General features: G+C 30.1%; 3 protein-coding genes across 4 annotated transcripts; 2 read left to right on the plus strand and 1 right to left on the minus strand.

The window, feature by feature from the left end:
- The first annotated feature begins 1832 nt into the window (after positions 1–1832).
- LOC115889004 (phytanoyl-CoA dioxygenase, peroxisomal-like) lies at positions 1833–8816 on the plus strand. The gene is made up of 8 exons (XM_030908910.1): positions 1833–1977; positions 3475–3576; positions 5002–5113; positions 5671–5838; positions 7939–8082; positions 8142–8276; positions 8443–8583; positions 8635–8816. Exons 1-8 carry the CDS (start codon positions 1964–1966, stop codon positions 8707–8709), a joined length of 891 nt encoding a protein of 296 aa, XP_030764770.1. The 5' UTR covers positions 1833–1963; the 3' UTR covers positions 8710–8816.
- Positions 8817–10925: 2109 nt separating this feature from the next.
- Positions 10926–24589, minus strand: LOC115889002. Of its 2 annotated transcripts, XR_004051351.1 has the most exons (8): positions 24399–24589; positions 23699–24345; positions 20103–20971; positions 17928–18242; positions 16033–16290; positions 11930–12124; positions 11430–11588; positions 10926–11296 (listed from the first exon to the last, which is right to left on the minus strand). XR_004051351.1 is itself a non-coding variant. In XM_030908908.1 (7 exons), the coding sequence occupies exons 1-7, from the start codon at positions 24476–24478 to the stop codon at positions 11523–11525; spliced, it is 2430 nt and encodes an 809-aa protein (XP_030764768.1). In that variant the 5' UTR covers positions 24479–24589; the 3' UTR covers positions 10926–11522. The 2 variants fall into 2 exon arrangements, 1 of the variants encoding a protein (XP_030764768.1); XM_030908908.1 differs by having other exon boundaries at positions 10926–11588.
- Positions 24590–26033: 1444 nt separating this feature from the next.
- LOC115889029 lies at positions 26034–27216 on the plus strand. Its single transcript, XM_030908936.1, has 2 exons — positions 26034–26617; positions 26671–27216. Exons 1-2 carry the CDS (start codon positions 26244–26246, stop codon positions 26819–26821), a joined length of 525 nt encoding a protein of 174 aa, XP_030764796.1. The 5' UTR covers positions 26034–26243; the 3' UTR covers positions 26822–27216.
- The last annotated feature ends 646 nt before the right edge of the window (positions 27217–27862 follow it).

The following is a 27862-nucleotide window of genomic DNA, read 5'->3' on the forward strand; positions in this document are numbered from 1 at the left end:
AAATTAAGTAAGCCTAGTTAAAGAAAATATACATGTTTTGATATAGCTGATTATAAACCACTATCATTAAAAGAGCATTTTTTTAAAACTGTAAAATCATAAGACATAAAGACACAAAACATAAAATACCTGTTCAAAGTACAAGAAATTTTTTTGGTACAAACTATTTAACCCCCAAAGCCGGAAATTTTAAAAAATAAATGATAACCTATATGATAATGCATATAGTCCCCAGCCTTTGAATAAAAAGATTGAAACATATCAAGGAACTGAGGTCGAGCGATGGGGACTTAAATTCTAGTTTATCAGCGCCGTTCTAATTTTATTCAAAACGTGTAAAAATATGATGTAGAGTAGAGTCAATAATTTTTGTATTATTTTACGTTATCAATAAATGTTAGTAGATATTAAAATATATAATATTGTAATAAAAAGTCATAAGTTACAATAATTATTTATTATAACACAAACATCAAATACGCTACTGAAGCACATAAGTCAAATTGACGTGTCTTAATTCTTAATTACTTTTGACAAGTAGTAAATAAATGCGAAAATGCAAGAAAAAATATATAATTAGTCAATTTTAAGTAGATTTCATAAATGATCTGATGAGGTTTACTACACGTATGTATACCGTATGATCGAAAAAAACGGTGTCAGCGATGGCTATGAAATGAAGATCGCTGTCATTTTATATGTAACTTTATATGGGAAATGTCATCGATGTTTCGATTCCATTTCATGGCCATCGCTGACGCAGCGCCGTTTTTATTCGATCGTACGGTATTATAGTCACCTATCAGGGAAGTTATTCCATTATTTCCCTCAATTTTTGACCGAGATCTACCGCACGCTGCACAACCAACTATTTTACAGTCTTTAATAAAAAACAATAAACCGCAATAGTGACACTGTTAATTTAGGTTCTGACCTGACACAACTTCCTTATAGATTTACTACCGTTAAACAATCAATTAATTCTAGAATAAATAATAAATATCATAAAATGAGCTCAAAAAAGACAAAAAATCCATAAAATTTAAAATTAAATTCATTTGTTTCAATTGAAACAGAACTAAAAAATGTCTATACCTATATGGTGGATTCATCCCTCCAAAAAAATCCTTTATGGGTATTTCGCCACTGCACTGCAAGAAAATCTACAAAATAAAATAGTTATTTTTTGTAAATACTTCTGGCGTTAAACCTAAACGGACACTGCTTGTCAGAAGTTATGTTTACAGTTATACAAATTTGCCTAACAACGTTTCGGAAAGTCTATCTCTTTCCGTCGTCGGAAGCAAAAAAAATACAAAGAATAAAGAAAAAAACTATTTCAAATATTTAAATTCAAACTATTATGAGAACACTTTAGTTTTTAAGCAGATACGTCTAAAGAACGTCAACGGTTTCTTGTCGCTGAAGTGTTTACAAAAAATAACTATTTTATTTTGTAGATTTTCTTGCAGTGCAGTAGCGAAATACCCATAAAAAAAAATTTTTTTGAAGTGAACAGAACCGTCAAGGGTGGGGACCTATGATGTCGATTCCGTCCACCATGCATGGATACATGGATAGTATTATTATTATTATTACTCCTTTAATCCTTTTATTCAAAGTCCCGAGCACTATGCTACATAATACATTATATTTTCCAACTAACATAAACAATAATTTTTTAACAACGCTCAAATTGACAAAGTTGGTCATAATCCGGGCCTGAATATTATGTAGAAATATTTTTTCCTTAAGAATTTCTTGTAATCTCATGCAAAAACAAAGAATCTGACACCACTGCAAAGACCTACTTATCAGGTTTCACAACAATGACGTTACTAAATGTTTATAACGCGTAAGGCAACCACTGAAATTGTTATAATTAAGGTTTTAGAACAAAATAGTATTACTTAGTTGCAACTGTTAATATTAAGTGACACTTTCAAGTTTACTTTTTAAAGTTATGTTTTTAAAAAGGTAAGTTTAAATGATGTTTAATCAATTTTTTTCTTTATTTAATCAAAGAAAAGAAACAACAATAACAATAAGAAGTGTTTAAACGTCCTACAATATAGAATAATTATTTGAAGATAATGTGGGTTTAACCCAATATCTTTATTATTAAAAATTAATCAATACTTGATTAATCAATTAAAGAGCGTACAAATAATAAAAAGATGTCTAGGATCAAGTGGTGTCAAAATGAGACATTTTTCAAAACTTTTTTCTTTAGTTTTTTTCTTAGTACAAACCATTTAAATACAAAAGTATTTCTTCTAGAAAAGGCATGCTAGAAAAGAAATTATTGCAACAGTAAAAATATACTAAAAGTACCGCTAAAAAGTCAGTATGTATAAAAGTGTGTCTCATAACCCATAAAAAGTCTATAAAAATATGAAACTGTCACAAAACGTTTAAAGGTCCTGCTATCGTTTATATTAAATGCAGAAGTAAAGATGAGACTAGACGGAGAGAAATTAGACATAGAAATGTATCTTTTCTATGACTCTTTTATTAATAAAACTCAAGTAAAAAAACCTAAATTAATAAAGCACACTAACATATAATTTAAATCAAAATATAGTAAAATTACACAGTCGCGCGTCGCGTCGCAAAATTTCATGTTTTATAAACTGAAAGTGTAAAACAATTATATTAAATTAAAAATGAAAAAAAAATATGTAGAAAATAAAAATAACAAATATACCAATTAACGAACTAAATATTTCTCAAAATATATTGAAAGAGCAAACATCTCTGCGGTCATAGCCACGCATGTCCCGCCACGCAAGTTTTGATGGTTGTAATTTTAAAACAATGTCTTTCTTTAATAAATTATTTATCTCAGTATGTAGTTTCGATCAATATGAACAGCTTTGTCCTCCTCTATTAAGGTTACATCTCCGTTACATTTTTAAAAGATTTTTGTATACTTTTTTGGTTTCTTTAAATTGTTTTTTTGTAATTTTTGAATTTTGACTAAAATTTAAAAATATACATGCTATTAACTTGTCTCATATTTACCCCTACCTTTGTCTCATTATAACCCCTGTGTGTGTCTCAAATTTATCCCGCCAAAAATATAGCTTCTCATACCTAACAGGATTTAATTTAAACGGGCACGTCTTTCTAGACCACGTACGCGACGACAGGAGTCGAACGCTTACTTCCTACTTCATACTGATGTCACCCGACAAAAGTGTGGTAGTCAGTTTCAAAAGTTTCAAATATCAAAACGGAACAATGGATTTGTAATTTCAGTCTTTCCATTATTCATCACGTAAAGACTAAAAATTATGGGGATTAATTAATTAATAATTATAGTGTTAAATGTTCCTAACAAGAAAATTGACTGAATATGTGTTTTTAGTGGTTTTGTTTGAATGTACCATTTTTTACCTAAATATGGAGTGTCTCATTTTTACATCACTTGACCCTATTGTTAAGTTATATTCTGAATACAAATTATTTTAGAAAAACGCCAGCCGTAACCAAAGAACAAAAGATATTTTATAAAGAAAATGGTTATATAATTATTAGAAATAATATTCCGCATAATCTAATAGATGAACTTATGTAAGTATAAAAAGCATTAAACACCCTCTACACTAACACGTGAAGCATTTCTGGAAAGTCTTTCATATGTAAACTCAATGCTTTTCTTATATTGCGGGGAATCTCGGCCGCAAACTCCGGAATAGATCGAAATAGAACAAGAAATACACTGAGACACACTTCATTGTTCAACAATAAAAAAACAACCAATGACGGCAAGTCTCGGTCTATTTCGTGAAACGTTTCGATCAGTTTCCACAAAATTTTTATAATACGGACTTATATTTATCGTACTATTTCAAGAAGCAATCAAGGTCAAACGTTGTGGTCAGAAAAATAAGTAAACATGGAATGTGAATAAAAAAATATCATTAGTTTGTAATGGAGTAATATACCACTATATTAACCTCCTATGAAAATTAAAAACAGTGCATTTAGAAAACAATTACCGATGGTAGATTAAATTGGCTATTGCTCTAAGGTCACACAAGAAAATTTAGTTTTAATCATTGTCTAATATTATTAATTACAACATAGTAAAAAATATATTTCCAAAATTTAAAATCGTAAAACTACAGGGCAACAGTGACTAACTGTTCTGGCGATGGCGGTCCACCTTTTATAGGTTATAATCCACGGTGTTAAACTATTTATACTCTAAATATTTCTTATTTTTGAATGGCATTAAATCAAACCGTGTTATTATTATAATACACAAAAGCATCTATTACAGAGTTTTCTCTTAAAACTATAAGAGAACGTTGCTCTTTAAAAATGTCCGTGGACCATTCTTTTATTGACATCGGGCCAATCAATAATTTTCTCAATCAGCTCGATATATTGATGATGTTGCCAATATTACTTATCAAGCAATACTACTGTTATATTAATCAATTAAGGCCGCGTAAACAAACATAACATAATATACGATTTTATATAGTAATTCATTATAATAAAATTAAATAATTAAAATATTATAATTATATTCCTATACAGATTAAATGAAAAGTTTTGTTCGTAAATATCTACTCTACATATTATAAATGCGTAGTCAAATATTAATCTTGTGGAATATGTATCAACATAAAACGAGATGTAATTAAAGAAATATCATCGTAACAACAGATATTTTAGAAATGTCTAGTTTTACTCATTTCACTAAGATTTGTGAAAAAAAATCCTTTGCCTCGGGTACAAATACCTCCACGATTTGGAAACAGTTCGGAACGAAACGAAATTGAACGAGGCAACGGGAAACGCCAAAAAAACACGCCCTTCTCTGTAATTTCACTAGTAGCCAAACCGAAATAGGTCAAGACAGCCGAGATAAGCCGAAATGCAACAAAGTTGGCAGACGAAACGCGACCTTGACCTGCTTCGTTCTATTCACTGCATCGTGTAGAGCTTGTTTCATTGATAATTGAAGTTTACAAACAACTTTTTTAGACAAAGATTTGTGGATATATGCAATGAAAGAACTGACTCCGATGTAGCCATAGTTATGAAAGATTTATCTTTAAGTAAAAAAGGTGCGAAAGGAGAATATCTCATTAATAAGGTAAATAAATTATAACAAAAACATGAAGTAAAGCTAACAAATGAATATATCATTGAATTAAATTTTTAAGTTAATATAGGTGTAATATTAAAATGTATAAATATTAAAAAGTGTAAAATTGGCAATTATTTGTATTTCTTAATTCTAAGAACTGGATACGTGAAGACTACCTAGTTCATAAAAATACGAAAAATTATACAAACTTATACGTAATTAGTAATTATACAAAATAACAGTTTAGCTAACTATAAAGATCAAATTCTCCTTCCGGAATAATATAAAAATAAAAAGATTTTGTAATAACAAATTTTCTTTCAATTAAAGTTTGTTGATGAATTAATTAATATGTTTTCCTATCCATTATATTAATGCAAACAAATTATAATAATTATACATTATTGCATACAATTTCAAGATGATTTTATATACTTAGAAAAATATTGGAAAAATATATACACTAATACTAATAATAAAAAATTATTAGTATTAGTTCATAAATTATTCAAAAAATTAAAAGGATTGACAGAAAAAATAGTAGTAGAAAATATATATTGTAGGTACATGACTTTCCTTATGATGAGATTTTATCAAAATATATAACCTGTAATGAAATCTTAGATATAATTGAAGACTTAATAGGGCCTAATATATCAGCAGTAAACTCTATGCTCATAAACAAACCTCCTAATGCTGAAGAGGACTGTTCGATCCATCCATTACATCAGGTATAGTATTAGAGATTTGAAATTTTATTTATTTTTGTTCAATCACCAAGAAAGATCCTTTGCCTAAAAACACACTGTATGTAACAAATAGTCATAATTCATATCATGTCAATCGGGCAATTCCTAGCAAAATTTGATCCAATCAGATACACTGCGACTTTTGCAGATTTTATTCTCTTCTAATCTTTAGATTACATTGTTCGGATTACCCTTTTTAAAAAATATAATAACTTGGAAATAACCTTCCACAGACCTTAACCAATGGCGTATCATTGCGTAGTAAAAAGAACGAATATTTCCGGGCTACCGTACAACATTATGTTCCGCCGTTTCCTCTTTTGATGGACAGAATCAGCACATGACTGTCTGTCAATCCCATCAGCATTAAATGCATATTGAGGTTATAATTGTTATAATTCCCTTATTCCCTATAAGACCAGAACACGTGACTGACAGATCCGCCATTTTCGCTGGGAGGCATACAAACCGTAAACAAACCATTAATTTGCATCCAATCAATTTATATTATCCATATTTTCTTTAATTCTTAACTTTCTTTAGTCGTCAATTTTAATTATCCTAGAATCAGTAAAAGGTCAACCAATTAAAGGGTTTTTTTATGAGGCCAAATTACAGAAGACAAAGTCTCCTGGTATTGATCTAGTTGAGATAATACTAGGTCACAGACAGAAAAATAATAATAAATAATTTTCTGTGAAGTGGTTAGGCTTTTCATCCCGATTTTACTCATCGATTGATGTTTCGGATAATATTTTTTTTAAAATTTATAATATTTAAACTTTATAAATAAAGGTTTATACTATTAAAAATAAACATATTTTTTTTAAATCGTATTATATTTAGATAAACATACATTAATATATATTTTATCTGAACACAGCCCTGTTATCGTTAAACTTATTCAGCTGGTCTTCCAGAAATGTTATCCTCGTCACGTATTTGGGCTTATCGCCTTCTATCTCAGATGATGTTTAAATTGAATAAAATTGATTAATGATTGGGAGGATTATGAAAATTCACTGGTCGATTTTCATCCTTTATAGCAACATCTTCAGCCTAAAAATATAAATACTTTATACGCTTACATCTTACTATAAATAACATCTTACTTCTTACTATAAATAACAAACCTTTGATTCATTTCTAACTCTTTCTCTAAATCATAAAATCTAGAAGATTGCAGGGTTGGAGACAGGAAGTATATCCTAAATTTTGGCTGGGTATTCAGGCTGGATTAGACTTATCTTCTAACGTAGTTTGTCTTAAAAAAACAAAATGTATTTTGCGCTAATTTTAAACTTAATGAATGATAATTTTGAAAAACGAACTCACCAGTTATAAAGTGCCTCGAACAAATTCGTTTGTTTTTAATCTCGCTTTCATACAGGGATCTCGTTTCAAAGCTTTTACAGCTTTTACCCACACTTCTCTTCACACTTTAGATAATGCATTTAAATTATCTCCTCTTACTAACGAACTCAAGCTGGTCAAAGCAGCACGAATTCGAAAAAATGAGACATTATCACGCTTTGAACACTTAATAACGCAACAAAAATGAAGCATTTTTCACCGTTTTAACTTCGTTTGAACCTTGGATTAACGTGTTTACATACGGAAATCGTGAAAATAAATTGGTTTGTGTGTCTCCCAGCCAATATGGCCGCCCTGTCAGTGACGTCATTCTGGAATGGTCTATACCATGGGCTGTGCCATGGGTCTATACCAACTACGCTTTTCTTTGCTTCAGGTCTGCCGAACTCACTTTGCGTTCTGATTAGTTTTGAGATATATGTATTATTTCAAATTTTACACTGGATGTGAGCCATATGAATACATAAAGGTCTGCCGAAAATGTTGCGTGTGTTCGACTATGACCTATTTAACATCCTTCTGTCCTGGTGAATTTTTGAGATTTATTGGCTACTTACGGTTTTGTCGCCAATATTACAAAATAGTTCTTAGCCTACGAATGACGTTGATAAGCCTTAGTGGGCGATTTCATCTGCTTTTTCGTTGTCCTTCTATCTCCCCGTACTGATATAAATTATCTTGTAGATAATATTTTTTTTATTGTTTAAGGATTTAAATTATTTTCCATTTAGACCTGCAGATAAAATAATAGGAACATGGACCGCTATGGAACATGTAGATCAAAATAATGGATGCCTCTATGTTGTTCCCGGTTCTCATAAGGGACCTCTCTATAAGCACATGTATCCCGATGTTAGTTTTAAGACTAGTTTTAATTAGGAAGGTTTATTTAATAACGGAAACCATTTTAGGGAACCAAAAAGAAACTATACCATGGCATACAGGACAAAGATAATTTACCTAAAACATTTGCCATTATGGAAAAAGGAGATACAATATTCTTTCACCCGTTAATGTTGCATGGATCTGGACCCAACAGAACACAGGTGACGAAATTTATAAAATAACGATATTATAATAATATACAAACATAGTTAATACCTACCAGTTAATAAAAAAATATTCTGAATAATAAATACATCTCACATCAATAAACATCATTATAATTAGGTAAATGACATAGGTACATATTCAATTAATTATGTCTTTAAGGGATTTAGAAAAGCAATTTCAGCTCATTATGCGAGTAACGATTGTCATTTTATCGATGTGAAAGGAACTCTCCAAGAAGACATAGGGAAAGAACTAGAGGATTTAATAAAAAGAAAAAGAAATTGGCATTTGAGCTATGCAGTAAGTCAAATAAATATAGTCATTTGCACCTTATGATCCTCTTATGTACAGGAAATATGGAGCCTGAAAAGTCGACTTGTTAGAGGAAATCCTGGAACTCTACAATCACTTCAATGCCAGCTATAAGTTAAATCAGCAAAGTTACCGTGTGTATGCTTGATATCAGTTGAAATATAAGAATACCTTGTACATATATAATAATTATTTTATAGTAAAATGGTACATTTATAAAAGAAGTTTATAGTAAGTAAACCTCTAGTTATACAGGGTGGTCCGAACTGTATTCCGGAAACTTCGGCAGCATATTCTACAGATCAAAATAAGTAAAAAAGTTCGTATAAATGTATGTCCTAAAATGCTTAGTTTCGGAGATACAGGGTGTAGAAATTTCATTTTTATTTCGATTTTTTCAAAATTATTTCTGAAGTAACGTCAATATTTGAATGAAAATTGCTATCTGGGAGTTTTGTGACACGAGAAATTTGATTTTGATGTAAAAATTACTCCTATTTGTAGGGGGCGCCACCTACATGTGTTTTAACTGTTTTGAAGAGTAATAACTTTTCGACCGTACCTGTATAAAACCACTGAATAAAAGAATATACATTTCCATGACTTTTTACGTAAAAATGTCTCTTTGTAAAAATCGCTACAAGCAACCGTTCTCAAGATATTTAGAATGGAAATAGTCAATACATGTCAATATTGACAAAAAATAAGCACACGTTGAGTATAGTTATTTGACTGAAATAATAAATTTTTTAAATTTTAAAATTAAAAAAAATTTTAAAGTTTTTCTGCGAAAAAATGATGATTAAACAGTTTCTTTTGAACTTATGACACAAAAAGATTTCAAATTTATGATTTCAGTCTAATAACTAGTCAACATGTTTAATTTATGTCAATGAGGACAAGTATTGATAATTTCGATTCCAAATATCTCGAGAACCATTACTCGTAGCGATTTTTACCAAGAGACCTTTTTTATGTAAAAAAGGTCGTAAATGTATATTTTTTACTCAGTAGTTTTATACAGGTACCGACGAAAAGTTATTACTCTTCAAAACAGTTAAAACACATGTAGGTGACGCCACCTACAAATGGGAGTCATATTGACATCAAAATCAAATTTGCCATGTCAAAAAACACACATCCACCAATTTTCATCCAAATATTAACGTTACTTAAGAAATTATTTGAAAAAAATCGAAACGAAAATGAATCTTCTACACCCTTATCTCCGAAACTAAGCATTTCAGGACATACATTTATACGAACTTTTTTACTTATTTTTATCTGCAAAATATGCTGCCGAAGTTTCCGGAATACAGTTCGGACCACCCTGTATATAAATAGCCTATCCAACTCTATCTATCCTACTTAGTTTTTTCATTATGTAATGAGCACTTTGTTTACCCACTTGTTTCGTCGAACTGCTTGAGTCCATTTTTGCTTTTGATCAAATCGGTATGAGAACCTGTGAATCCGGGAGTTATTGAATGTTATTGCACCCAACAATGCCCTAATTACGCTCTCCTTTACGCATTAACATTTTTTCGGCAATTTTATTAACATTTGAAATTGTCGCAACACAACAAAACGCCTAGTTCGGGTTCTTTTTCACTTATTTTTTACTACCCGAAACAGCGTTACATCACACAAACCTCGTACCTGAGTGTTTTATAGTTTCAATAACTGCACTAGTAAAAAATCAAATACTTAAATACCTATTATGACAAAGCCACGATAGGTATTAATATTATTTCAATACGATCCACATAAATGGTAACGGGAGTGCGTGAAATACTTTAATACCCGGCACTTCTAATTGCTGCCGTTCGAGCGCTACGGTCGAAATTTTTAAAATGAACTGAAATGCACCAAGCCTATAAATATGGTGATAATTTGACCTAGTCTTTCCAATAATTACATAAGCAGTACAGATTATAGAGTCTATACCTTAAAACTATTCTATATTATAGAACACTTAAAAAATATTTTTTTGGCTATTTAGTTATTAAAAATTAAATTGTATGCCTAGAATTTTTCAGTACCTATACTAAATAACAAATTTGGACATAGGTGATGTGACAACTGTCATGCCAGCCAAAAACCAAAATTCTCTTGAGATGTGCAAAAAGTGCAAATATTCAGTTAGAGAAGAAAAAAAATAAAGATTTCAGTTAACGTCTCCTTTTTGTTGCCAGGGATAATCTGGACGGGGCCTACTTTGTTTACGCAGAATCCGAACTGCAGTCCTCGGCCATATCATGGTTAATGGCATACCGACTTGGCAAGTGTCTAAATCGACTCAATGAGAAAAAAAAGTCAGAGAAAACTAGTTCAAACTTCAATTTTATGTCTATGTAGGCACCAAATTTTACAAATCTGTATACTGGAGCATTACAAAAACCGGCTTTTACATCAATTCAGCACAAAATATCAATAACAATGCAAACTATTTCAAGATGTCGCTACTGTAACCTATAGCCGGTCTAATACTAACCTATAGTGTAACAGTAACAGTTGTATGTTACTTTACTTGCATTACTACATAAATAAGTACATTGCTTTTCTGTAATTATTTGGATGTCGACTATCGAGATGGTATATGCTTTTCCTGTAGAAACTATAGATTTTACTGTACCTTGAATCAGTATGTGATTCGCATATGTATTTTTTTTATCTCCTGATTTTGCATTATGATAGGCTCCTAAAAATTTATTTAAATTTTTGTATAGTGTATAGGATTACCAAAATACCAAAATTCATTAAAAAGAAATACTAATTCTATTTATATACATAACAAAACAATATATACATATTCTAGTTAAAAAGTTATTTACATTTTGAAAATATTTTATATAAATCATAAAAGTATACATGCGCTTTTGTAGTTTCCTGTTTTTTTATCCTTAATATACAGACTGGAATTTCTATCAAGAAAGAACTGAATTTGGAATGGGAATGGAAGTAAATTGTTTAGTAAGTGTTCCAACAATTACCTAGAAATATAAACAATGTTTTAGGTGAATTCTCAAAACTTATAATTTAAAGTTGGAAATATATGTAATGCTCGCACACAAAGAAAACTGGTTAATCAGCGCTGAAAACCAGCGCCAGAGTATAATATTCTTTGACCAGAGCTAGCGCCAAAAACCAGCGTCGAAAATCACAATACGCACACCCAGCACAGACAATAAGCGACCAAGAATTAAAAATTCGTTGTGTAGTCTTGTAGGCGCTGGTAATAAGCGCTTATAACAAGCTTTCTTTGTATCCGTACCCTAACAAAGCAGGAAGAACAAGAAACATGGAAGTGTGTAATTATTGGAAGAAAATTTACCTGGTTGTGGAGCACTTCCATTGATATTATACCTCCCCCCGGACCTTCCATAATTGCGACGTTACTTTGTGTATTCAAATTGTATACATATACGTTTCCATTATAACAACCAGCAAAAAGATGACTGTTATAAATGTTCATGCAACTTATCCCTCTAAGATTTTCAGAGCTGATCTTATTTACAAGATTGCCGTTCTAAAACAAAAAAATAAATAACAATTTGAGTGTATAGTATTTAAATATAAAGTTTCTATCATATAAATTTTCCTAATCGGAAGATGATTCATAAAGCAATCAAAATTTTAATCCTGTAGTACAGAATAAATTTCTTTTACTTTGAAGTCAGAATTTCGACAATTATGAAAATATGTGTAAAATTTTATTAAGAGAATTTGTTAATTATTATATATTTAAATATAATTTTTAAATTTAAGCATCTGTCCCTTTTGTTTTGTTTTTTTATGTGAAATACAAGTTTAGATCTAAGAATACAAGTAAAAAATGTAAAAAATATAGAAAGGAAATACATGGCATATATATTCCTTCAAAATTATGATTTTTTACAAAAATAAAAAACATATATCTATAAAAAGACCAGATATAAATAGATAAATTAAAATTTTACAATAGTCAACAGAAAACAGCGTTTTCAAACAAGCTTTACTACTCCAAAAAAGTATTTTTTTGCATTTAAAAATAATCAAATAAACTCACTAAAAATGTATTACAAGAAAAATCGCTTCTGTGTGATTATTAGGGTGTACCAATAAAAATAAATATTTCTCTTTCTTTTTAATTAGCGTGAAATTATCAATATCGTTCAGGATGATGAAAAAAAAATTCTGGTAAAGTCTGAGCTAATATTAATATTAAGAGGTGCCTCATCGTGATTTTCTATTTCCCATTTATAACACGGGGAAACAATTTTTTTTTCTTTAGATTTTTATTGCGTTCTAACAAATCAGCGCAGCGTTTTGTAAAAATCAATACATATTCTTGTAGGAAATTAAAGTCTTCAAAAAAAGTCTGAAATGAATTTTCATTTTAATCGACTCGTTTGAAAGTTATTGAAGGTTAAAATTCAACTTCACCTTATTTCACAATTACCTTCCAAGATTTTTTATATTTTATCACGAAATAATGGCTCAAAAACATAAAATATCATATTTTGTGTTGAAATATAATATATAGTGAAGTAGTGTATATTTTTATGTACATTTTTGAGCCATATTATATAGTGTTATTTCTTTTACAAAATTCCTTTTGAAATAAAGTCAACTTAAATATTTAAACTTCTGACGACTTTATTACTAAAACGTCAATATAATATTATCACCTGTAAACAAACAATCTACTGTTATAGAGATCGATTGTTATATATCTCTAACAGGTCAGCCAACCTGACACTCGATCGCCCCGATCGATAACAAATAACAATAGATTTATAGTAAAATTAGAAACATAATAATGACATAATAAACATAATAATGACATAGAAGCATAACAATGACATAAAGAACATAAGAAATTCATAATAATACAATAAGCTAGCAATAGGATCATAATACATAATTAACATAATGATTATACATAATTAACATAACGATGATACATAATTAGCATAATGATGATACATAATTAACATCATGATGATACATAATTACCATAATGATGATACATAATTAGCATAATGATGATACATAATTAACACAATGATGATACATAAATATCATAATGATGATACATAATTAACATAACGATGATACATAATTAACATAATGATGATACATAATTACCATAATGATGATACATAATTAACATCATGATGATACATAATTAACATAATGATGATACATAATTACCATAATGATGATACATAATTAACATAACGGTGATACATAATTACCATAATGATGATACATAATAAATCATAAACTATCTGAATTGTCTCCAAGAATTTAAGTATTCTCTTCTATAATCATACCAATGGTATGCTGCTCCAGTTAAATGAAAAGCGCAGTTTCCAACATAAATGCTGGAGGCCAGTTATGGAGTTGTGCGGCACTTTCTATACTTTCTAACCAAAATTTACTTTTCTTCAAATCAATACCGTCGAGAAATGGAATGGATTTCGAAAAATCAGGCATAATATATAATTTGGAACATCCCGTTGTTGATTTTGACGGTCGTTCATCATTTGCAGTATAATGGCATTTTGTTGGATTATAGCCTGCATCGTATCCAATACAGTATTTAAATTCACAGGCTCACCCTGTCGTGTCTGTGTATTCATACTAATAGGCAGCTCTACTTAACTTCGGTAAACATTTTCAAAATTTGATTCCAGTACAGGATTTGGGCTAATTTCACTATCCTGTTCACTCATGCTTCTCATAAAAGAACGTCGGACGATTATCCCACTTCTGAATTTGTTATCTCTTTTACAAAATTCCTTTTGAAATAAATTCAATTTAAATATTTAAACTTCTGACGACTTTATTACTAAAACGTCAATATAATATTATCACCTGTAAACCAGAGAGAACACTAATAACTAAAGTGAGAGAGACCGATCAACGTTAATTTTTGAAGACTGTGTTAGTGGCGCGGCCTTTGGCGTCTAACCCGAACTATGAGCGCATTATCGATATAGTAGGTTGCATTCATACCTATATTCTGGCGCCAAAAATTTAAAATTTGTATATTTGAACCGAATCTTAATCTTTCAAGTTTATAATAAGAAATCTTCGTAGTCTTTTTAGATTTTGTTGACAACGAAAATATATTATTAGACTTTAAAACATTAAAACCTATAAATAAAATACTGTGTAGGAACATAATAATTTATTTAACTCCATACTCCTTGCCATACTCCAACTCAAGGCTGCAATCTTCAGTATCTTTTTTATCTAACTTGGTTGGGAGTGAACAGGAAAGCACGGTTGGGAGCTCGCATAGAGTATCAGTAGGTATCCCGTAGGTAATCAATGTTTTTGATAGTCTTTATTCTATAACAAGAACCTAGCAGTTGAAGAAAATAATTTGTATTACTGGAAATAATACCAGGTATAATACCTAGTCGTTTCATAGGTATCAGAAAAGAATGTGATTTTTTAAATTAAAAAAATTAAATTAGCAATGTACAATAATTATTATGTGCACTCACTATTACTATTAGGTATCTTAAAATAATTACCGAGATAAAACTTACCTTTAAGGGAAACGTTTTGTCTGGGTCTCAACCACAAAACAAAAATTACAAAAATGCCGAATACTCGTGGAATCTGAAATAATCAATAATGACAATAATCTTCTCTTCTGACAAGCTAAAAAAACAGGCACATTCAGTTAAAAACAATTTATTACTCCGATTTGCTCCGAATATCAACAGATTTTAGTTATCTCCTTCTAGAACTAAGAAATAGAAAAAGCTACTGACAATCTAATTAATCCTGTTTTTTAAATGTTTAACTTGCAAAGTTGAAAACTTCCTTTTTTGACCGCCTAAACGCTATGCGCGTCTGGGATGCGCGGTGACAAAATAAACTTGTCTACGAAATGCCCTATTCCACAAGCCCTCTCACTTTAGTTATTAGTTTCTCTCTGCTGTAAACAAACAATCTACTGTTATAGAGATCGATTGTTATATATCTCTAACAATAGTGATAAAATATGATGGTTTATGTGTAAGAGCCAATATTTCTTGATAAAATATAAAAAATTGTGGAAGTTATCATATACGATGTTCAACTTTAACCTTCAATAACTTTCAAACGAGTTGAGTAAATGAAAATTCATATCAGACCTTTTTTGAAGGCCGTTCAATTTCCTACAAGAACGTATATTGATTTGTACAAAACGCTGATTTGTTAGAACGCGATAAAATTCCAAAGAAAAAAAGAATTTGTTTCCCCATATTATTTAAATGGAAAATAGAAAATCAATGATGAGGCACCTCTTAATATTAACATTAAAAGCTTAAACTTTACCCGGTAACTAAAAAAAAAATATTTTTTTTGGTGCACCCTACCCTAATGGTTAGTCTCCGTAAAGCTCAAAATATCCTTCAATTATTAATGTATTGAATTTGACAAATAACTTACATGAAATGAGAAAACCAATATACTTTGTTGTGGAGTCCCACAATATAAAAAATTATTCTCCAAAATTAACGAATATACAGTTGGAGATATGGCGTCGCTACTAAAGTATCGCAAAAAAAGGCCAGACATTGCACATCTTAAATATATTGGAGCTCCTCTATAACCTACTACCAGCACTTTACGTGGCCCTTCTTGAGTTGCTTTAATTACCATTGTACATAATCCAACATTTTTTTCGGTTGATTCAATTTTTCTTTTCTAAAAATTTATAAATAACTTCAAACTATGTATCCATGGAATTGATTACCGATGTTCTATTATGACATTTTAATTTGCCCAGCAAAAGAATATATAAGTATGATAATTGTTAGTTTAATTCGAAAATACATTGTTATACAATACTAATATTCTTTAATTCAAAATTAAACTTCCAAACCAAACCAAACCAAACAAACAAAAATTTACAAAGCAAAATAAAATATTGTAAAATAATATTGTAAAAAAATAAGATCTATGTGTATATCACATTAGTAAAAAGCAAATTAACTACAGGAAATAGTATATACCTACAAAATAACATATATGGACAACTTAGTTCAAAATGGAAATGAGCGAAATTCAAACCCTTTGAGTTTTGCTCGTCCATTGAACTCCATAATGATATCGAAAAATAAATTAAAAAAAAGTATACAGGGTGTTCAAAAAACATTTGCCATCTCGTGGGGAGATTCCTCACGTAAAAATAAGATTTATTTTTCACACAGGGTGTAAAGTCTTAATAATGTTTCGATTGATTATAATTTTCTTCCAAGTACTTTTAGTGATTCGAATGAAATTTGAGTGTAAAAATTACTATAAGTGCTACATATTTTAATGCTAAAAAAGTGTCGATAAGTTCATCAGGGACGTGCATATGGGTTATCACTGAAATATTTTTCAAAAAAACACATGTGCGCCCACTGACTTTTTTCTTTTGATATCAAAACTAGTGTAGGCCGTTTAATGCCAATTAAAAGTTATCTCTTGATATTTTGTCGAATTCGGCCTCCTTGATCAGATAAACGCAATTAAGAATTACAAAAGACCTATTTTTTAAAAGATTTAACATCCTGTAATTTTAAAACTATGCATTTACTCATGTTTATAGGAACTTTTTTTCATATTTTTTGATGAGAAATCAACGAGTACTCTTTTAACACTTCGGCCAGTTCATGACATTAATGTTTTTTTAAAGGGTGCTATTAGAGACTTATTAGAATTAAGGTAAATTAATAAAATTGCGTTTATCTCATCATCGGCAGTAAACAGACTAGAAAATTTTGCTAAAAAGAGAAAAAGTCAGTGACGCACATGCTTTTTTTAGAAAAATATTCTAGTGATAACCCATATGCACGTCCCTGGTAAATATGTCGACACTTTTTAGCATTAAAATATGTCGCACTTATAGTAACTTTTACCCTCAAAAATTATGACGATACGAATAGAAAATCGTTAAAGCACTTAAAAGAAAATTATAAAAAATCGAAAATAATGAAGACTAACAAAGCTACGAAACAAAGCAGAAGCGGACCTATGTATTTAAGAATATTTACTTGACGGTACGTTAGTCAGAATCGCGCCTAAACCTTATTTTTTTAGGAATCTCCCCACGAAATATGGTACATTTTTTTTGAAACATCCTGTATGTATTTATACAAACTAGGATCGAATCAAACGATATTTTTCTTTCTCTACCGATTTTTCAAGCTCGAAACTACCGACTTTTGATTTTAGAGATGGGCAACACTAGTTAGCAAGTTTAGCCTCCATTCTAAATCTTTCGGCGGGATTCATGTTATCGCTTCTTTACGGTTATTTTTCCCGGGTGTAATTATTATTGTATTAAAAATATTTACCTCTATACAATATCTTACAAGGGTTCCTGCCTTACAACCCATGAAAATATATCCCCACATAGCATCCATACAGCTTACTTGATCATCAAGAGCAAAAGATTTCAATAACTGTCTATTATAATAATCATATACTCTCAATACTCTATCGAAACTTCCTATATACATATACATAAAACCATTTAATCCCTTAATAAATAACATACTAGTTAATGTGACTGTTGTTATCTTTAATGTATAAATTATTTCTCCAGTGGCCAAACATATACAAAAAATATTTCCGCAATCTGTACCTATTACTAATTCTTCTTTTAGTCTCTAAAAAAGAATGCAAATAGATGATTTTGTAAAAAAAGTAGGGGATGTGTTGGGGTAGTTCTAATTTCTTCTATTTATTATGTTTTTGGGAGTGCTGAATTCAAATCTGAGATTTGCTAATAAAATTTTGTCGAAACATGGAGAAAAATGCAAAAAGGGGAAAATTGGATTTTCTGCGTTTTTTTTTTGTTTACAACTTTAGAAAAATCAACTTTTCGTAAATAATATTTCTTTTAAAAATTAAAGTACAGACAATTTCCTATAATTTGTGTTATTTAAGTTTTTTTTCTCTGAAGAACTATTCGGCCTCAACAGCCGGTTGAAAATTAGCGTTTTTTGGTAATGTCCGTAAATACCTACTTTTGTAATCCAAAAGTCTTAATATTATTGAAGTCGAGCATGTGGTTTTTTTTAGTTTTAAGTTGAATGTCATATAGAGAGTGATTTCAACAATTATACCAATTCTGATAATAAAAAATCCAATTTTTATTATATTTAAATTATGTATAAATATAAGTACAAGTATAGTTGCAGATTAATTTTTTTCTCAAACTAGACAAAGGACTACATCTGTAACACCCTTTCTTGCAGCCGACAAAACTGTCTCCTGATACTACGTTAATCCTTCAAGCAATAAATGGGTACGACACAACTTCGACAATGTTTAACCATAGAAATTAAAGTTTCTTAAAGTTTTACAGAAAAATAATGGCTTGAACCGTCATTAATGTTATTAAAGATCCCCAAGCCCACTAGCACGATACTGCTGAAGTTGGATATCTTTGCGTCGGGTATCTGTAACTTCTAGAATAAAAAACTTGAGAATTTTTTTTATAAGTTTAAGTGCGGACATAAAGTAGGTAATGTACTAGGATGTATTTCAGGAAAATATTTTAAGTTCTATAGGGTGACTCAAAAAAGTGTGAGTGGATCGGGATGACTTTTTTTAAATGGAACATCCTGTATATTATTGCATTTTTGGCTTCCTTTCAGATCACTTTACATAATCCTCAGATATGAGAAAATGTATTGCGACAGTTTCAGAAATATTAATAAATAAATAAAAAATATATATTTTTCAGCCTTTCTTAAAAGAATTTTATTATTAAAAATAGAAAAACTGTCCTAAAATCAAAACTATATTAGGTTTTTACTTTAGATGATTTGAACTTACTTTGATATAAATATCGTAATCTTAAATCGTACAGGATGTTCAAAATTCTACGTCAAACTTTCTAAAGTGTAAAATATTTTTTCTTCGTTTTTGTTTTAAATGGAACACCCTGTATATTATTTTTTACTAGATGGAGAATTAAAAAATGAACATTTTTTCAGTATTTCAAATTTTTTAACGGTTTCGCAGATACTTGGGGTATTATTTCATATGGCTCATTCAACGGTAAAATACGAAATAAAAATCATTAGGTGGCTTTGATAAAAATTTACTGTGGAAAATGACATATGAAATATAAAACCGCGAATATCTGCGAAACCGTTAAAAATGTTGAAATCCTCTACGTAAAAAAAATTAATTTTTTAATTCTCCATCTATTAAAAAAATAATATACAAGTGTAGAATTTTGAACATTCTGTATGATTTAAGATTACGATATTTACAGCAAAGTAAGTACAGGCCATCTAAAGTCAATACGCAATATAGTTTTGATTTCAAGATAGTTCTTCTATTTTTAATATTTTTTTACGAAAGGCTGAAAATGTTCCGTCACGAAATTTTCTTAGCAAACATCAAATTCACATTCAGCGCCGCAAAAAATATAGAGAAAAAATTAAACCAAGAACTACCCAAAACTTTCCACAAAAAAATACAGTTTAACTAGAACTAGACTATATTTGCTATACCTGAATAACTAAAACCTTTTCATTAAGTGTAGGAAAATTTAAAATGTGTTCTATATTATCCTGTTCCTCTTTAATGGTTTTGCAGTAATTTTCATGCATATCAGATGTCAGTAAAGTATTCTGCTTTTCTGAAATTCTTTCTGGTAATTTTGAGGGCACCTCATTATCAACAACTGGACTTGTCAATGTAAGTGTACTTGTAATTTGATTCTCTCCTCCATTTTGATTGTTTTCGAAACTATAGCAGTAAGCATTAAATATTGATTTTCTAAATTCCTTTAATTGGTCGATACACTTATCAATAAAATTCATTTTATGCGAAACTTCCTTTAAATGGCTAACATCGCAGCCATAATTCCTTGAAAAACTTTGTAAGGAATTATAGAAATCTGATTCTGATAGAGATAGATTTTCACCATTAGACATTATATTTGCTGCATTTACTTCTTTGTTGCTATTTACTTCTTGTCTAAATCTTTGTTCTTTGCTGCTTATACTCGGAGATACAACAGTTTCTTCTGAACTATTGCCACAATCTTCCAAGTCAATAATTTCTGATTCCAATTCAGTCTCGTCTTCAATTTCATTCTTTATCAAAACAGTATTGCAACTGTGCACTGAATTATCATCAACTATTTGTAGATCGCTATCATCAAGTGTATTCCTGTTTACTTCATTATCCCCTTCTAATATACCTTCAGTTTTAATTTCTATACTATCAACTTCTAAAGTAGTAAAACTATTTTCGATGCAATTTTGACTTTTTGTATAACTAGAAGTATCAGATGTGTCAACATCCAATCCTGAATTGTCAACAATCCTGTCCTGATTGTCAACATCCAATCCGAATTCTGTTCTAGCAACTGGTTCTGTAATTAAAAACAAATATTTGAAAAGTTTACATACCAACTAATTAATGTTAATTAATTGAGTAAGTATAACGCGTAAAATGCTCAAGAATGTATTTTTGGAGAATGTTCCCTGAAATGTTATTCTTTAGATCATTCGCAGCTTTGCGTATACACATTGCATTTATTGTTATATGGATCTCTCGGAAATGCGAGTGATATTTGAAGATGCGAGTAATCAACGACAAGTACCCTGAAAACGAAGGTGAATAAACGAGCAAATGTCGAAAATTTATAACTAGCGTAATGAAAGGAGATTGGAAAATCAATCAATTACTTTTTTAAATTTTATTCTGAATTTTCTAGTTTTTTTCATTATACTGAAAAGACATTTAGATCAAAAGGAAGAAAAAATTGGGAACAAATAGGTATTCAGAACACATCCTCATTTCTGGGAATTACAGAGTAACAATATCAATACTACATAGTGTAGTAGTAATTTACAGTATCAAAGACACTGCATTGCGTTACCGCTCACGTGACATTTTTGAATGTACTGATCTTTTAGGCAAGTTCCTTTGTAGAAAATTTTAATATTTCACTAGTAAAGTAGGAAACTTGAAAAATATCTTTATTTTTATAAAATACCTCTGGTTTCCATAACTGCTTATTGACTCGTTACTCCTAAATCAAATTACCCAACTTAGAAAATATATTTAACAATTCAGAAGTTATATCTTATCCTGTTGTCAGAAGAAACAAGAAAAAATATTTAAAATATGTACTAAATCTAATTAAAGTATATTTCCATATTTTCTCTTTCATTGGTGAATGTTCGTTAACATTTTATTCTAAATTCATAATACACCTATACAGGGTGGCGCCTCTCGTACAACGCGGAGCCTCCAAGGAGAACAATAGGTTATGTCAAAATTAAATTTTGGGAGCATATGTAGGTTAATTGAAAGCATTTTATAAAAATATACCGGGTCCGGCAATAGTGCGTCGAGCATCTGTAGTTCCTAAAATAAAAAACTTGAGAATTAGTTTAAGTGCAAACCCAGAGTATGTACGAGGATGTATATTTTAACTTTTATAAGATGGCTCAAAAAAGTGTGAATGGAAGCATTTTAGGACATACACTAATACGAACTTTTTTACTTATTTTTATCTGCAGAATATGCCGCCGACGTTTCCGGAATACAGTTCGGACCACCCTGTATTTACTCATATCTTTTGACTATGATATACAGGGTGTTCCATTTAAAAACATCATCCCAATCCACTCACTTTTTTGAGCCACCCTATAGAAGTTAAAATATTTTCCTAAAATACATCCTCGTACATACTTTGGGTTTGCACTTAAACAAAATTCTCAAGTTTTTTATTCTAGGAGCTACAGATACCCAACCACTATTACCGGACCCTGTATAAAGTTCTACACTGTGTCTCCAAAAAAAGTTACACATCATAGTTTGTTTTTTTGTAATCGCAGGGAGGCGTCAAGTTGCAAAACCCGCCATCCAACAAATGTTGTTTTGTGATAATAAGCAAAAACTGTTTAGCAAATTCTTCAATTTACAAAAAACGTGTCCATTGAGTGGAATCATTTTTTGTATCTCGTTTTTCTAGAAATAAAAATTAATATTTAATTTTTAAACATAAAAAACATAAAAATAATTCGGATAACAGCGCTTTCAGATGGAGCGGACCGTCGGCGCGGATGTTTTTTCAAGATAGCCGTCGACGAACTCATCCGGACGGAGCATACGCGACCCATGTGAAATTGTTCATATAAACTCATGGTACTTGCTCGAAGTCGCGGACGGTCCGTCGCGGTTGCTCCGCTCCATCTGAAAGCACTGTAAGGCGGGTTTTGTTGCAGTATGATGCATATTGCGGGTTTTTATACAATGTGATCAAGAAAAAACGGCGTCAGCGATAACTATAAATGAAGAACGCTGTCATTTTATACGTAAATTTATATAGGAAATGTCATGGATCGTCATTTCCTAGCCGTTTTTTTCGATCCTAACTTGATTTATTAAATTACTATTTTATTAAAATTAATTAAGGATCTCGACGTCAATAGTAATATTTTACTTGCATAAAAAACTTATGAAAAAATGCAGGATTTGTAAAGATATTGACAATAAAAAGCAATATAAGTGAATAAGACAGATTTTGCTGCAGTAACGTAATTTGCAGTGATTTTATATAGAAATAGGTAACGGACTTTTACTGAAGTTTAAGATTATGTTATATTATAAATACTATAGAGAAAATACTGTAGTATAAACAGCTTATGTATTTATTATTTTATTATTATTTAGACTGAAAAATAGTGTCACTTTAATTTGGAAGAGTTTATAGGGAACATTCTCATTTGTGCTTATACATCCTCATTTATACCATACGATCGAAAAAAAAACGGCGTCCACTTAGCTAGGAAATAACGATCGATGATGTTTCCAATATAAATTTATATATAAAATGACAGCGATCTTGATTTCATAGCCATCGCTGACGCCGCTTTTTTTCTATCATACGGTACTAATACATGCTCTTATAAGAGAATGTTCCTGCACAATGATCCTGGAGATTCGCGAATGTTCGCAAACATTCCCTCTTCATGAACAGGAACATTCTCTTTATTACAACACTAGTACCAGGCGTATTATACATTAATTTCTAAATAAATAAATAAATAAGATATTCTTAATGAATTCTGTGTTTTCTGAAAAGTACCTTCATCAAAGTCAAAATTTAAAGTTAATCTAAGTTCTTCTATAACATTCAAGGGCAACTCTTCTATCTTAACTCCAATATCTGGTATAATTGAGTTAATAAGTTCTCCCGACTCTTTTGGATCGTATGGTGAATTACACATGTTTCTCAATATTCGAGATAACTCTAATCTCTTTTGTTTCTGCATTTCTTGAATAGTTACATCTAATCCAGTTGATGTTGCATTAATAAAATTTTTTCTTCTTCCATCATTTAAATTCAAAATATGAGACATAATTTTTTCTTCTATTTCTTTTACATTAAATTCAATATTATTACATTTTTTAGTTTTATTCAGAGTATCTTTTTGTTTAGTTAAATTTTCACTCAAAGCATTTTCCTTCGTGACTAAGAATGACTTGTTTACATTGCTTTGTACTATTGCTGACTCTGATGATATAACTGGTTCATCTGGAGTCAGTAACTGCCGCATTATAATTGCACTAGTGTGTTTTATCTTACGAGCCATATATTCTTCACTTCCTTCAACAGGAGAAGATGGCCTGAGCTGTTCATTTGCCCTGTCTCTTCTAAAATAATGACTTTCATTATCACCCCGATTTCCTTTGTGATACCTATGACGTTGCCTCCCATTTGAAAATTTTGGGCTTAAAAACAATTATCAACTTAACAAGAACTTTAAAAAAATATACAAACAAACCTTCTGTATAAACGTTCTTTCACTGTATACGGATAGTTAGAAAAAAATAATTTTTGGTTGGTCTTTTTGTTTTTACCCATTTTCGAAAAATTCAAAAATAGTTGTTTACTTCTATATTTAGTTTTAAAAACAACCAAAAACAACTTTTATCAAAAATTGACCATAAACCACAGATAAAACACTTGAACCACAGAATATACTTGAACAAGAAATGACATTTTTGACATTGATATGATCAATATGAATGTCTATCAAATACATATAAAAGACTGCTTTTTTTATATATGATGTCTACCTGTTCTTAGCTGTGAGGGTGTTTACCCCCAAGGTTTACCCCATCCCAAGCTCCATCCCCATACCTAAGTCTGGCTTTTAATATTCCTCCCTTATATTTCTTTCTCGGCCGTATAATCCTGGCAACTTAGACCGTAAAACCATTCAAGAAAGAAGAAACAAAGTGCGCATTCAGGGAACACAGCGGCTGACCGACCGCTGAGTATTTTACTCAGCGGCTGACTGTTTTTGCGTGTAAAAAGAGACCGTTTAGGGAAACCGCTTACTCAGCCATAAATACTCAGCCAACTCAGCCGCTGACCGTCCCTGAACCAATCCTGAACGCGCCCATCGGGTAACAGGTGACAGGCAGAACTGTTAAACTACACGTAGTAATTAATAAACTAGCATTTACTACACGTCACAAGTAGTTTTTAAATGTCGAGTATTAAATGTGTAGTTTATGTAACAAATGTAGTTTTTTAAAATAACAGTGTAACATAACTTAAAAACTTTGTTTGTTGATCAATTTAAGCAAAATTTTAAGAAAAAAAAATCTATATTTTGTGAATTTGTTCTTTATTATGTGATATTTTTGATACTTAGTAGTTAAAAATTAGAATTTATAGTTTATTTTGTGTTTAATGTTACTTTGTATTTCATAGAAAATACACTTTTATTGAAAAAAAATTGTTTTTTTTTTCTGATATTTAACTTTTATACTACCGTATAATGGTATAACTGTTGGTATAACTTTATACTTCCATGATAAGAATTTGGCTTGATTTTTGTTTAAAATCTAAATTGTTTAGGTTTTACTATAATTTTGAAGGTAGTTTTTAATGTAGTTTTTATGTAGTTTTTGAAGGTAGTTTTTAAAATTTTAAAAAGTAGTTAATACAAAAAACTACGCGTAGTTTTTAGCGTAGTTTTTTGCTTCATAAACTACTCCACAGCCCTGGCGATCGGTTCTAAACTCTCTCTGGAAACTCTGTTTCGTGCTGTTGTCCAAAAAAAGACAAAAGTGTAAAATCTATTGACACACACTGCTCATTCACGCCGGTTCGAGGAGAGCCGGATTAGATCGGATATCACGTGAGTAGATTCGATTGACACTTGCCAAGTCGGTCGACCATTGACCATGACATGGCCGAGGACCGCGGTTCGGAGTCCGCGTAAACAAAGTAGGCCCCGTCCAGATTAGCCCTGGCAGCAAAAAGGAGACTTTTTAACTGAAATCTTTACTTTTTTATTTATTTCTTTTCTCTATGGTTTCCAGTTTAGTTATCTCCATTGGTTATCTCCTTCATATCTCCTTATCATATGGTTATCTCCAATGAAGAAAAAAACACGTGTTTTTTTATTCATTGGTTATCTCATGGTTATCTCTGCAGTGGGAGGTTTGGTTATGTTCATGTTCATGTCATGTTTTCATTGCCAAATAAGCAAAAAAAGCCAGAAAAAAGTAAATAAACAATGAAGATTTAACTAAGAAATTTAAATGTACCTAAGTAAGAAAAAATAATTATAAAGCTCATCTTCAAGTATGCATACATTATTTATGCCATAAGAATGTTTTGGTTGATAAACATTTATATATTGTATATTTATATTAATTACGTAAATGCATTAGATAGGCAAATTCACACTAAAAATTTCAATAACAGTTCAGAATTGCAGTCGAAAGTTGAGAATCATAATCCAGAACTGCATATTGACTTAACTAAACTCAAACAAAAAGGAAATGAACAGCCAACAATTAATTCTACAAATATTCTTTCGGCAAATAATACTATTATTTCAAATAAAACTAATCAAATCACCAATCCTATAATAAATCAAATAAATGATGATGATGTTGAAACAGGTGCTGTATCTAGGGCAATATTAGTTTTTGTTGCAATAAGTATCATATTTATTTTGTATGTGGCATTTAAAACTTACAGGTAAGGAAATGTTAACTAAAAGTAATAATTTTATAAAACACCTCTACTTTAAGGAGAAAAAATGTAGATAAGAGGAGGGTATTAGTAACCAAATATGGGGTACGTGCAAGAAGAAGTGATGTGGAAATGGTACCTTTGCCATTATCAGACGAGGATGAAGATGAGACAGTGTTTGATCTAACAGCTAACAGAAGCATAAATTAAAATATCTAATAGGTATATCTATTAGAGCTATTTAAATCAACAAAATTTAACTAAAGTGCCTTAATGAATAGATGTTATTGAGAATTTTAGATTTTTATGAAGTGACAACTATTATGTTTGAAAATTCCCAAGATACTGTGTTATTAATTTAACAATATCTATTAATATGTATGCAGTTTTGTTCTATTGTTTATTAATTAAATCTGGATTATATTTGTGGCACTGAAAAATGTTTAATGTTGATCTTCACAAAACTAATAAGTACATTTACCCCCTACTTAAATAAAATAAAATATTTAACAATTATTATTTACTACAATGGGAATAATCTATCTTTAATTTATACTAAGTAAATAAAAAAATGTACTTAAATATAAATATTTTATGACAAATTATTTCTGTCTTTTCTTGTAACTAGCTTTTTTCTAGACATATTTTTTTTCAATTATATTACTGTACAATATACCATATGATCGAAAAAAACGGGGTCCAGTTGGCTTGGAAATCAATGATAGTCCACATATAATTTTACATACACAATGACAGCGTTATTCAATACTCATTTCATAACCATCGCTAACGCCGCACAATGGATCGAAGCATAGGAAAATAGTTGTACTGTTTTTTATGTACAACTTCAATAAATACAACAAAAATCTAAATTAATATGGCATTTTGTACCATATAATTTGCAAAATATACAGGGTGTATCAAAAAAAGAACTAATATCTAAAACAAAAAGAAAAACAAAAAATATTATAACAAAAAGAAAATTGCTTTCTCTGTTAAAAATTATGGCCTTTTTATACCAGATATTTTAAAAAATATACAGGGTGTCTACAAAAAAGAGCTCATCTATAAACAAAAAAGAAAACAAACATTATAACATGTATGAGAAATTACTTTTCTTAAATCTAATTAATATGGCTCTTTGTACCAAATAACGTTAATGAAAAATTATTGTTGTGGGTGACTCACAAAAGAACTAATCTCAACAAAAAGAAAACAAAAATATTGAGAGTAGGCAAAAGAGATATTGCT

The sequence above is a fragment of the Sitophilus oryzae genome, unplaced genomic scaffold (genome assembly GCF_002938485.1).
Source record: "Sitophilus oryzae breed Bouriz unplaced genomic scaffold, Soryzae_2.0 scaffold_810_pilon_pilon, whole genome shotgun sequence".
NCBI lineage: Eukaryota > Metazoa > Arthropoda > Insecta > Coleoptera > Curculionidae > Sitophilus > Sitophilus oryzae.